Raw genomic sequence first — 13,669 nt, 5'->3', positions numbered from 1 at the left:
TAGATCCAATTAGTATTTACACGTTGAACATACAGTGCCTCCAGGCAGTCTTCCAGGCTCTGTCTCGTGTACGATTCTGACAGCTGCACTCCAAGGCAGTGAAACCACCCCGATTTGCAGCTTGGGGAGATGAGGCTGAGCGGGAACACTCCTGTGCCAGGCGCTGGGAAGAAGTGCGTCTGGGCTTCGTGCTGGGCCCATCCAATCATCCTGACCGAGCATCCTCGCGATGAAATAGCTTGCGCCTTTTCAAGGGTACACCTAGGAAACATAGCTGCGGGCTCTTCTCGGTGAATCGCTGTTACAACATGAATCGTGTGATTATAGTGACGTTGGCATCACGAACCCCACGTACGGGACTTGGGCTGTGATTATAAGCCGACTTGGGGCGGCTGGTGAGACGTGTGACACTGTTGTCCCCTCACATCATGGACAGGTTCCTGACCACCCTGAGTTCTTCTGTAAGCTCTTCTGAGCTTCTGCTTTGGTCACTTTTGGTGGTGAGCTCACTAGGGAAGGCTCTGTCTCTCCTTCCAGTTGTTCTTACTGGGCTCTTCAGGGAAGCCGGGATTCCTAAGACGAGTAGGCTGTAAAGCAAGAGGAATTGGTACTGCGAACGGCCTCCCCATGTCCGATATGGAGTCTGCTTTGTGTCTCGCACTTGACCTCTGGCTTAGTGCACGTGCTCGGCCATCCCCCAAGTAGGTGAGGCTGTAGTAACTGCCGGCTAGTGAGGTGTCCCTGCTGGAGGCCTGGCGGCTGTACCTGGGCTCCCAGCAGGACAGCGGGCATCTCAGAGTCGCGAGGCGAGTCTGGAATCTGGGCTGTGTGTGCCCTGGCTGTGGGGAAGCCAGCAAGCTCCTTTTCTGGTGACTCAGTTTTCACATCTGACAGATGGAATGGTCATCCGGTTCCCGGGAGAACATTCTAGGGAAGGTGCGACGCAATGGCCTCTGAAGGACTGAGCGCAGTGCCTGACATCCGGTGTGCACTGCAGCCGTCTGACCCCCCAACCTCCATCGCCGCTTCTCCCAGTCTTCTGCCAGTCTTACTGGCCTTGTCTTTGCCAGGGCTGTGTGCAGGGCCCCGACCTGCAGTCTTGGTTCTGTAAACCAGCATGCAGTCCTGGGCACAGAGGGGGCACCCCATCAGCATTTGTTGAGTGAACAAAACCTCTGATTCGGTGGTTGCTATGGCCTGCACAGTGAAAATATGAAATGTAATGGAGCGATGTGCTTCATTGGTCATTTGTATTGTAATGCATCACGGCCTTAAAGTTAGGATTTTTACAGATACATCTCTCTCTCTGTCTCTCTCTCTTTTTTTTCCAGTGCCTGAAACAGTATGTCGAGCTCTTGATCAAAGAAGGATTAGAAACTGCCATTAGCTGTCCGGATGCCACCTGCCCTAAACAGGGCCACCTGCAGGATAAGGAGGCACGTGACACAGGACAAATCGGGCTTTGGGCTGTGGACAGCACGTCCTATGGAGCTTCTCAGGGCCTTCTGGCTTCGGTGTCGGCTGACCTTGCGTTCTGCGCTAGCCCTCAGCTTGTTACACTCCTTACTTGTATTTTTTCCCCCCTTAGATTGAGTGCATGGTTGCGGCTGAAATTATGCAGAGATATAAAAAGCTGCAGTTTGAAAGAGGTGGGTACATTATGTGGTTACGATTTCTGTGAGAGAATCCAGATAACTTGGGGGGGGGGGCACTCTCAGTAGAGATGATTACACAACATTGGGCTACTGCAGAAGGGAAAAAGTCGATGTGCATTAGACTTCTGAAATTCTGCTGCCACTCTGAATCCTCTGAAGAGTTCAGAGTTGGAAGGTCTTCGTTAGGGGTCTACGTGGTAGCCGCAAGGACTCAGGAGACATAACTGGTTTATAGGAATGTGGGCTAATGGGGGACGTTTAACGAGATGTGACTCTCCTGGGATGTTACTCCTCAGCCACATTAAGGCCTAACGGTTTGAGGGCGAAACTCTTAGATCTGCACTGAGTGTGAGACATAAAGGCAGAAGGCTGGTGCCTAGGCAGAGGACAGGTGTACGGTCTCCACCCTGACAGCAAAGCGGAGCCTTTTCCTTGGCACTCCCTGTCCACCTGGTGCGGGCCTAGACTAGTAGGCCCTGAGTCCCTATAAGTGTCACGACAGCCCTCACGGTTGTCCTTATCTATGAAACTCCCACCCCAAAGGCTAACTGACTCACCCTGATTCCCGTCTCTTGGAGTGCCCTGCCCAGCCCTCCTGCCCAGACTCGGGGGTTCTTCAGAGGCACGGCGTGGCCTGTCCATAGTGGAGCTGTACAGTTGATGGCAACGTTGTTGAGGGGACATTGCAAGGTGCTGTGACGTTTGTCCATCAGGACAGGTCCATCTCTTTGCTCCCTGAAGTATGCCACAATCGCAACATGATGTTTTAAGGAGTCTGTGGATTCCCTTTGGCCTCGTTTTTGTATATATTCTGGGCCTTGGGCTCATCTGAAAAAGAGCGGATAACCAACATGTGTCAATGACACCCCTCATGCACCACTTTATGGTGAAGACACCGCATCCAAATTCTAAACTTTTCAGCCCAGTTTATGATGGCTGATGTCTGCTGTCCCCTCCTCCTGGACGGGTTCTCATTGTATTTGCTGCTTCGAGGCAACCCTAGGTCAGGATAGGGATGGAATGCAGAACAAGCCAGAGGAAAGTGTCAGAAGACTCCTAGTTTAGCTAAAAGCGGAAAATCTTTTCTATGTGCGTTTTTCTGGTTTGTTTTTAAAGAAATACTAAAGATAGCTGTGTTTCCTCATGAGGCTTCTCAAAAAAAAAAAAAAAAGAAAAAAAGAAAAGAAAAAGGGAAAAACAGTGGCCAACTTGAAAAAAGCCCAGCATTTTTGGTGGCATTGAAATTTCAAGAGCTTGTTTATTTAAATGGGTTTGGACAGTTTATAATTTAAATATAAATGCCATGTGATACAAAAGTCAGTGTGTAGAGCTATAAAATTGATTAATTTGGCTTTCTGAGACTTTCAGGCTCTTCTGAAAACATTTTCCAGCGAAAATTTTGACGGAAACTGGTGGTTATTTGGGTTTCAAGAAAATGAACTTTGTATGACATTGAATTTTATTTAAAAATGCAGCTGGGTAAATGTTCCTACCTAATAATTTTTTACTCTTATTTTTCTTCAGTACTTTAACTTAGTCAAAGAAGACTTTTTTTCTTTTGCATAAAAATGAAGCCAACTTGACTTAGGTTAAAACAATACATCTCTCAAAACTATCACTTTAAACCATTTTGCTAGCATTACATTAAAAGCCAAAAAAAATATGGACTCAGACTTAATATGACTAAAGACCTGTCTGAATGAAATGTTAAAATGTTAGAGCAAAAATACAGCTATTGATTGTAGCCAGTCATCGAGCAAATTTTGAGATGTGATCAGAAAGCAAGTTTTGACTTGTTCTGTCCCTTTGCAATGTAGTTAGTGCAGGATGCCCTAAAAGACAGTTCCATGGTTTTCTAAAAACATTCAGTTACCCAAATGTCCTGTGGTTAGTTAAAGTTGCAAACACTATCTCCATTGGGCCTTAGGATGTCCCATTTGATAGAAGAGCCTTGATGTTAATTGGAACTTCCCCACTCCTCCAGCTGGGTCTTCGGCCAGCAGGAAGCTGACCAAGAGGGTGGCTGGATTTTTCCCTATCTGAGTACCTGCCCCCCCGCCAGCTGGAAGACCCCAAAGGCTGGGAGGGGACAGGCTTTCCAGGGAGAGGCCCATCACCCTCTCTTGCGTGCCCCGCTGAGCTACGCCCATGCTCCTGCCCTAGCATCGACCCTGCCGTGTGGGAGGTGTTTCGGTACCTGTCCGTCTCTCCTGAGGCTCCTGGTACCCAGAGACAGGCCTGTGGCTTCCTGGGTTCTTCATCCCGCTGACAGCAGCACAACACCGCAAATGCAGGCTGAAGTCAGGTCTTGTGTTGTTTTGTGTTTTTAAAGGAAAGGAAAGCCCGGAGAGAGTAAATGCCGTTTCAGGCTTATTCATCAGTACTCAGGCCTGACCAGAGGCAAGGGCCCCTGACAATTACGCTGCCTCCCTCCAGGCTGGGACCCGCAGCTACCATATCGGCTGCCCCTGTAGTGAGACCCACTACCCGTCCGTGAGGGGACACTGGGTGCATGCCTGTCACAGCATACTTCTCAAAGGAAAACCATGCTTAAGAAAGAAAAGCACCTTTAAAAAAAAAAGAGTCTTGAGTTTTTATATAAGTAAAGCTTTTAGGGACCTGCTTCATTAATCTGTTATTAACAGATCTTTAGGAGATGGGAGTTAAGATTCCTTTCTTCTAGCATGCCAGAATATGGACTGCATCCCTTGTTTGAAAATGTCCCAGATACATGTAAGTCTATATAAAATATTAGATCTGTTACGACATATGAGGTATCATGGATCTAATGCACATTATTAGGTACACGTGTGATAGAGAGCTAGACAGACCTCAGACAAGCTCTGTGGGGCTGCCCAGTGTTCATCTTCTGAGTGATCTTGTACCCCAGCTTGCAGAATTCAGCAGTGAGGACGATGATGTAGAATTTTGCTGGGATTCTGAGAGAAAAGTGCGGGGCCGTGTACACAGGGCATGATGGGAAGGTTGTTTACAGTTGGCAGAGGATTTGTCCTTCACTTCTCCACTAGGAAACCTCTCCCCATGGGGCACACAGTACCATGTCAGAGCTCCAGGAGGACAGAAGTCACACAGTTTAAGTTGTTACCATGGAAACCTTAACTAGGAGGGAAACCTGCCCTTCACACTATCACTAGGCCTCTCATGATAAGCAGCCCAACAGCTACATTTTTTGTGCAATGCAAATGAAGGGGACATGGCCCACTGCCCTGGAATGTGTGAAGACACTCTGCATAGCTTGGGAGAATGACCCTTCCCCAATGGCACAGGCTGCTCAGTGGGAACCGGAAGGGTCTCCATCGGGCAGGTTGTCCCTTTAGGCTATCAGACCAGCACCAACCACGGTATCACGGTGGAAAGCAAACAGCTGAGGATTCCTTTCCATATGTCATTGACTAGGCTGTGTGCCCACAGCCCCCTTCCTCAGGGGAACCCAGAACTGGGCTCCCCCACAGCACCCAGAGACCTGGTAGGGAGAGTCTCGAAGTGACTCTGGGCTGCTTGGTGTTCTGCTTGGCTTATATCCCTAGGAGGACGCCCTGGGCGTTTTCCTCCTAAAGCTAGGCCTTCCCAGGAATCCATGCAGCACCCGGCGTCCCTCTCTCCTCCTGTCCCCTGTCCCCTCCTCTCAGGCCAGCAACACCAGCTCTTCCTGCCCCTCTCTCCCTCCTTCCCAGGAGACAAAGGCTGCATTTTCCCACAAAAGCCACCTCCTGGGACCTGACAGCCAGAAACATTCTTAGAAAAGCAAACATTGAAACCATGAACTAATGACAAGAGCTAATTTTACTGATTCACTCACTGTTACAAGCATTATGATTTCACATTATTATCATGAAGGTCCGTGAAAGAGTAACACGTTTTCCTGAATTCCAGAGTTCCTTTGTATTATCAAGTTCTTCTAAGTCATCTGCCAGGCCTACCAATTTGATAGTTTTGTGTCATTGATTAATTCGCCTTAAAAAACAAAACAAAAAAAGACACGGGGAATTTAGATTAGATAAGGAGTCAACCAGCCATGACCAGTGGGCCAAATTGGCCCGGCCCTTGGCCTGGTGTTGTTAATAAAGTTTTATTGGAACACTCATTTATGGATCAACATGGCTGCCTTTGTGCTACAACAGCAGAGCTGGGCAGGTGGACAGAGACTGCATGGCCCTCAAATGCTGGAATACTCACCGCCCCTTTACAGAAAAGGTTTGCCAGCTCCTGGAATGGACGATTAGACCATTTTCAGGGTTGTACTTGACACCGGCTTGTTCCTAGAGGGTTGCTTCTGCCTCCCCCATTTAATTGGGAACATGGCAGACACGCGTGTGTCCTGTGCAGCCTGTTGAGGTGCGGCCGGGGCCCACATCCAGCCCTGCCCAGCCCCAGCCTGTGTACGTCCCCAGTGAGTACAAATCACGCTTTTGATGTGGGTGAGCTGCCCCCGCCCTGGCTGTCAGCTGGACACACGGCCCAGAAGCTTGTAAGCGCTTTTCATTGCCTTCCAAGTTTCCCAAGCAAAATTCAGTTGTCCGGGGTTCCTTCCTGAGAGCAGCCCTGCTGGAAAGCTTAGAAAGCCGCGGCCTACTTGCAGGCCTTTGAAAGCGGCCCCATGACCCCCTGGCAGGGCGTCCGCATTCCCTGTGGTTTCCTGTTGGGCTCTCCCTCCCACTGCCCCTCAGAGAGTTCAGTGTCACACCGCATGGGGGATGAAATGCATAACCAGCCTCATGAGGAGGGAAGGGCAGCTCAGGATCCACTGTGTAAAGAAACGTGCGTGTGGAACAAAGATGTGAAGGAGTGGGAGTGTCCGGAAGCCTGTTTTTCAAAATAACATCTAATTTCGTTAAATCAGGGCTCTTAGCAACTTGGGCTCCCGTTGGGTTGGAAAACCAGCTGTTCTACACGGGAAATAGCTCATGGCGTAGGTTCGGGAGGGAGACAGTCTCAGGCGGGTGAGCTGTTTGGTAAGAATCCAGCCATCCTCCATCCCTCCTCCTTTGTATCCTTAAACATTTTCTGAAGGTCTGCTGCCTGCCTGGCACTGGGCCTGAAGACATGGGCCTGAGTTCAGGAAGTGTTCCCGGGAGGCAGGCAAGGAAGTAGGACAGTGCCCAGGCCACGGCGTGTGGGCCCCCAGGAAGCCAGGACAGGCCGTCCAGGGCCAGCAGGGCCATCCCGGTGGCTGCAGGCATACTAGGTGCACACAGCAGCAACCCCCAAGAACTCGGGGGCACTGGGAGTGGGGTCAGAGGGGGAGAAGGCCTGGAGAGGAGGAAAAAGCCAGACAGCCACAGTATGTCTGCTCCGGACAGTCGCCAGGAAAAATGTAAAGCAAGCACTGAGGGGAGCCCTCGGTCCGAGGTCCCAGACACCCTTCACCTGTAGAGTCTGACCTGCCGCTCTTGTCTCCGGTGCTAGAGGTGCTCCTGGACCCCTGTCGGACTTGGTGCCCAGTGTCCACCTGCCAGGCTGTGTGCCAGCTCCAGGAGATGGGGCTGCAGACCCCTCAGCTGGTGCAGTGCAAAGCGTGCCACACCCAGTTCTGCTCTGCCTGCAAAGCCAGCTGGCACCCCGGTCAAGGCTGCCCAGACACCATGCCGATCACCTTCCTCCCCGGGGAGACCAGGTACGCCCTGCGCACAGCAGGTGTGGGCCGAGGGCTGGGAGAAGGGACAGAAGGGGCTCCTCCCTCGAGGCGCCACAGGGAATACATGCCTGTCCCACGTCAGCCCCTTTCTCTTGAGCCTCGTTCACACCGGGTGTGTTTGTTTGGTGACTGTATATTTGACAACTGATTACACGCCAGGCAGTGTGTGCAGGGCCCTGGGAACCTGCAGTCGCACAGAAGACGAGCATGTGGATAGTCAGTCACTGGGAAGGGGCTCGTCCTCCACTGCCTGACATTGCCCTGAACGTGCCCCCGAATGGTGTAGGAGTGGGGACTGGAGTAGGTGGCAGTGAGCATAAATACCGGAAGGGCCACCCAGCCGCTTCCTGGATGCCCGAGGCCCCGGTGACCGCATCACCCTAGAATGGTGAGCCTGTCGGAAGGAGGTGCTAAGTCACAGCTGCGTGTCTGCCCTCCTGTCCCCACAGACTGGTGCCCAGAGGGACACTACGGCACCATTCTGCACACGTTGAATTTTAGAAATCGATAAAGCTCAGCTTTTTGTGTCCTGTAAAATCTGCAATGGCAAATGGTTCAAACAGATAGAGTTGGTCCTGTGCCTGCTGAGACCACGATTCTGATGGATGGACTGTCAGCATCCACCCCCAGGTGTAGTTGTCAGCTGCTCCCTCCATTCCTCTCTGCCTGTGCTGGTATCCCCTCCCCCAGACCCCACAGCTGGCCCTGCACAGAGACCCCCTTGCGTTCCTGGAGCACATCCCTTTTTCCTCCTGTTTGCATACTTGTGTCTGGAATGCCCTTGTCTGCCCTCCTCCTTTTCCTGGAGACTCCTTGTCACCCTCCAAGCCGTGGCTCACGTCTCCTCCTTTGTTGAGCTTCCCGTTCTCAGGGCCCAGCTGGTGGCCCCACCCTCTATGTCTGTCCTACTGGAGATTGTCTGTGTTGATTACAACACCAGCCACATTGTGTTTTAGCTCATCTGTTTATGTGGCCGTTTCTTCCTGACGTCACCACATGCCTTTGAACCTTGTCACCCCAGAACTTGGCATACGGCAGGCATCCAAAAGCTGGAATGAATGCGTGAGCTTATATTTAGGCCTCAGTGCTCCGTAATTCTAAGGGGAAACCTCCTGTGTGGTCAGGTTGTGCATACGTGGGAGAGCTGAGCTTCCAGGTTAGGGAAGAAGAAAGGAGAAGGCTGGTTGGGGCATGTCCCCTCATGCAGAAGTAGAGTTCTCTCGAAGAGACTCCCCCGCACCCCATGTGTGAGTGAGGGGCGCCTACATTCTGTTAAGCAGGAAAACCCGGAGTGAGAAAGAGCCCGGCTCCCACTGCTGGTGGGGGAGGAGGCGCCCGGCAGTGGTGTTTCTTTGGCAGAAAACCTTCTTGAGATGGAGGACGGTGGGTGTTGGGAGCCTGATGACAATATTTCTTCATCTGTGATGTCCTGGTCTCGCTGAGGTCATTACACAAAGGTGGCAATCATTTCTCAGTGTATTCGTGTAAGTCATTATGTCATGCATCTTACAAAGAACAAAAACAAAAACAGACCAATAGAAAAAAAATCACATGGACAAACTTCAGAAGTGACACATGGACAGTTTAAATCAAAGCTCACAAATCTGAAGTTGTGGAAACTTAAAATTCAAATGTTTGACCTAAAAATCTGGCAGGCTGTCTTCTCGGGGAAATCTGAATACCCAGCTGCCTTGAGCCTTTGTTCGTTCTCTCTGACAGTCGGCTGGGGCTGAGTTGTGGCCACCTCGTTAGAAGGAGGTGTGAGCTATCCTACGCGCCACAGTCCTCACCCTGCCCTCTCATCTCCCTGGTCCTGACTGACAGCTGTCATTCATCACTGAGAGAACACTCAGCTGAATTCAAATAACGGAGTTTATTTGTTGAAAATGAAACTTTCCTTAAGCCACGTTACTATCCGGCACCTGAGCAGCTTGACTTGTGTACACTGTGTCTAACGCTTACAGACACCAGAACACGAGGTGTCATGAAGCTGTCAGACTCCTGTCTGCTCTCTAACCATGAGTGCACAGTGAGAGCTGTTACGCCTAATAATTGGAAGGATCATTCAGGTGCCAGAAAAGGTTTGGGAACCATTGTCCACACTATGCAAATTTCTGTGCATGCCACGAGGCACCAGAACCTACATATTTTAACTGTTTCTGTTTTTAGAAAAGTCTCCTGGAGAGACTCTGTTAACATTGCCTCTGTCAATGGCCTATTCTTCAAAATTAGCTTATGAGTCACATGAAATTGGTTCCATTGGTCACGCCTGGCTTTCAAACCCAAATAATGTTATCTAACTTGATAGTCAGCCTTGCTCACCGGACTGGTGTCTGGTGACGTGTGGCTCTTTGCAGAAATCAAATTCACTTCAGAGGTAGGCCACAGCCAGTGCCTGCAACCTGGTGCCAAGCCCACGTGTCCGCATGCATACGTTGTAGCTGTGCTTTTTAAATTGACGGCATGGGGCAGGTGTCCTTCCATAGTCATACCGAAATACCTATGCACCTTCTCATTAGCAGCACAGAACTGCTGGTCCCACTTATCAGCACCTGCCACATGCTTGATACTGTGCTGTGTGCCTTTTCCTACGGGAATCTCTTCTCATTCCCACACTGACGTGAGGAGAGGCTCAGAGAGGTCATTACACAGCCAGCTTGTAGAACAGCAGCCACTTCACCCCAGGCTTACGGCCTGTCATGCTTCTGCCAGCCTTGCCAGACTTCCCAAGAAGACAGTTCTTTCAAGACAAACCAGGTAGATCTAAGTAAGCAACTGCTGTGTGTTCGCAATGCTTTTTTCCCCCTGAAAATAGCAAAGTGCCTAAAAATTATCATCAACCCTTTGGAAAGTATGCAAATATAGGAAATCAGGACATAAAATTTAACCATAATCCCGTTACTCAGGAACCTCCATTCTAAACTAAGCCTTAGGTCATGTTTTCGTTGGCTCGTCCATACACACACGTACACCTAAATTTAGGTGTGTGCTGATGTTGGTGTTTTTATTTATTTTTTTTCCCCTCAATCAGATTGGGCGATTCACAGTGATTTCGGTGATTTCTTTTTCTGCAGTTTTTGTTTCTTTGGTTTTGTTTTATCTCCTTCAATATCAAGTGACCGTGGTTCCTGTAGCTTAGCTTCTGCTCCCGGCATAAGTGACGGTGACTGAGTCTCCCCGGGTCCCTGCGAGCAGGGCCTGATGGCATTTCTCTTCACAGTTCTGCTTTCAAACTGGAGGTGGACGACGCGCCCATCAAACGCTGCCCCAAGTGCAAGGTCTACATAGAGCGAGACGAAGGGTGCGCACAGATGATGTGTAAGAACTGCAAGCATGCCTTCTGCTGGTACTGCCTGGAGTCTCTAGACGTGAGTATGGCTTCACCTGGACCTTGACCTGGCTGGTGCCTTCAGCATGAGGCGCAACTCGGGGGGAGGTACAGACCGGCCGTTTCCTAAAGCGCCTAGAGAAGGTGCCCACGGCCCTTACCACCTTTATGGAGAGTCCACACATATATGTAGTCTCTCTCTATAGCGGATATATAATGCATATATAATTTTGTGTTTTACCATATTCTAATGTTTTCTGGAAACCTGATCATTAAATTATATTATCTAACTTCTGACCTGCAATTTGCCACTCCTTAGAACTTTTCCTAAAGGGGAAAGGAAGTGAAATGCCAGTTTTACTATGTTGTGGGATATCCTGAAAGATATTTTAGGGGAAGTGTTGGAAATGGACTGATCACAAGTTTGATTCCTGGGGTGATTGTTGTTTCTGCTGCTGGCTCCTCTGCCACCTCGATCTACTTACAAGTCATAGGAGGCCAGCCCGGCGTCTGCCTCTGTCTCGTGTGGTTCCAGGGCTGCCCACTGTCCTGGTCTCGGGCACACTGCCCTCTCTGACTCAGTTCTAACGTGGCTCCTGCCTGTGCCCGAGGCCCAGTGCGCTCTGCCTCGGCCTGAACTGGTGACAGAGGCTCCACACTGCCCTTTCCTTCATGAGACTCATTGTTCTCCTGGCCAAGAATTTCCTGTTTTTCGTTGGAAATGAAGAGCTGCTGAAAAATGACCCTGTTGCCACAGAAAGCAGACTCTGAAGGAATTGGGGCCATTGATCAAGGGCAGTAACAATGATTTAAGACCCGTGCATAAAGGCAGGGCTGGGAGCAGACAGCATGTAAAACCGGAACATGGCTCCACGTCTCACTGGGCTCTTCCCTCCTCTCGGGACACCCCCTCCCCCCAGTCTCTGCACAGGAATGCAGCAAGGACTCGTGTCCCCATCTTGTCCCTTAGGCCTCCTCTGCTCCTGGCCAGGCCCCACCCCTGGACCCCTCACTGGTGAGGCCCGTGACCACTCCTGCCTCTTGGCCGAGTACACACCCTCCCAGTGTGACCGAACTCAGGGGGCTCGTTAACCTGCGCTCATCAGAGCCAAACTAGACACGATCAGGAGATTGCAGCAAAGAAAGTAGAGGTTTATTTAAGGAAACGGCACCAAGCCCTGAGACACAGGACAGCTGGCGCTCAAAGACCTGGCTCCCCAATGGCCTGTAGGTGACAGATTCTATGGGGCAAAGTCACAGGACACCGTGGGTTAGGGGCTCAGGGTCGTGCTGGGAGCTGATTGGTCGGAGGTGAGGTAAGGGTAATGAGTCGTCTCTTCGGGTCTTAAGGACGGTTCTGAGGTCTTTTCAGGCATCCCTCTGTCTGGTCTCATGGGACAGTAGCCAGGGGGTCATTCCACCTTAGGGCTTTGAGCTGAAACATAACTTAGGTAAGATGTTACCTTTAGCTGGCCAGAGGTCTCACTGTGTGACCCTTAGTCAGGTCCAGGCTACTGTGTTCTGCTGCCCTGGAGCTTGCTGGTTATTCAGGGGAAAGGCTAGGTTTCCGAGGGGTATATAGAGAGAGGGTTATGATTTCTAGAACTGGGATTTAAACTAAATTTAATCAAAGTCATGAGGAACCTTGGTTGCACCAGCATTTGTTACTTACGAGTACAGTCGAAAGGGGTACACGCACTTTCTTTTATATTTTTTTTGTGGGGGGATAGTTATTTATTGAAGTAATCGTTCTGTGCCAGCACTGTGCAATTTCTTCTTCATACCTATTTTATTTAATACACTCAATCTATCCATGAGAGTTGGAATCGATTTCCTGTTTTTCAAGAAGTCCAGGAAGGTTGATAGTCTTTCCCCAAAGCCCTAAAGGAGCGAGAGAGGGACCCTGCATCCCGGCTCTGACCTTCAGACTCCAAAACTCTGACAACTTTGGGTCAGACCAAGCTGCTGCAAGCCAGTCTTTGACAAAGGCTCAAACCTTAACGGGTGGGATTGTTGGAAGGAGTTTATTTTTATCTCTGACCATCTCCCTGATTTGCAGCTTTCCATCCCGGCTCCATTGTTTCTGTTTCCACCCAGGAGCATAATGAAACTTCTCTGAACAATGCTAAGGAAATGGTCCCTATCACAAAATGCACTGGGATTGCTGCCAGGTCCTGGGGCTGGTATGCCCCAGCCTTCATCAATAAACTGAACTCACAATGAAATCATTTATACATTGTCAAAGCGGCTTAGAGTGCTTTTATAGGGAGAAGATAGGTGCTTTTATAGGGAGAAGATAGGTACTGTTTAAACAGTCTCTCACTTTGTCCCGGAAGCAGGTCCTGAGTGTCTGTCAGAACTCAACTCCAGGGGTTGGCTGGCTGGCCAAGTCCATGCCCAGGGCATGGGGAGCTGGAGATCTCTGGCTTGAGAAGCTCCTGGTGGCTGATGGCATCGGGTCCTTGTGTGGAGTGCTGCAGGATGATGAGTGTAAAGGCCGCTGGCAGCAGCCTGGGGAGGAGCAGGCACTGGGTCTGGGCAGGTCGGGGCACGGTGACAGTAGAGGGAGAGTTAGTTCACCAGGCAGCTGGATGTGATGCAGGAGGACATGAATAGTATGGGCCTGAACGTGGCCAGAAGGAGAAGTCGCGGCCATGACTCGGTGTGCCGAGCTGAGGAGTGTGTCCTCTAGACGGGGCCTCTGCTTCCCAAACACCGGTGACCCCTGGTCAGACCAGGGCCACTGAGGAAGGCTGTGAGCTGGGCCCTACCAGAGACCTGGGGGCCATGCTTCATGGGGGTACAGCCGGGTACCTGCATTTTCTGTAAGCTGTGCAGGTGACGGTAGCAGTCGGGGTTATCCGCGTCTGACAGTGGAGAGATCACAGAAGACCTGTCATCTGGATTGGGCCACGTGATTCCGATCGTGTTTCAGAAAACAGGCTCAGAAACTTTTCAGGAGCCTATGGTGCCAGACTGTTCGATAGGCAGTCTGGGAAAATGAGCAGTACAAATGAAAAATGAACTGAT

At 50.4% G+C, this 13,669-nt stretch overlaps 1 protein-coding gene across 4 annotated transcripts in view; it reads left to right on the top strand.

The window, feature by feature from the left end:
• The window catches only part of RNF144A (ring finger protein 144A), a 98,126-nt gene that overhangs the window by 72,177 nt on the left and 12,280 nt on the right, over nt 1-13,669 (top strand). For all 4 annotated transcript variants that reach the window (XM_081068225.1, XM_081068227.1, XM_081068226.1 and 1 more), the window contains exons 4-7: nt 1,332-1,436; nt 1,589-1,649; nt 7,083-7,290; nt 10,532-10,679. In XM_081068225.1, the coding sequence (XP_080924351.1) occupies nt 1,332-1,436; nt 1,589-1,649; nt 7,083-7,290; nt 10,532-10,679 (522 nt within the window). The remainder of the gene's footprint in view (nt 1-1,331; nt 1,437-1,588; nt 1,650-7,082; nt 7,291-10,531; nt 10,680-13,669) is intronic.

Source organism: Rhinolophus hipposideros (assembly GCF_964194185.1).
Source record: "Rhinolophus hipposideros genome assembly, chromosome: 12".
Taxonomy (NCBI): Eukaryota; Metazoa; Chordata; class Mammalia; order Chiroptera; family Rhinolophidae; genus Rhinolophus; species Rhinolophus hipposideros.
This window is presented reverse-complemented; position numbering and strand designations above follow the sequence as displayed.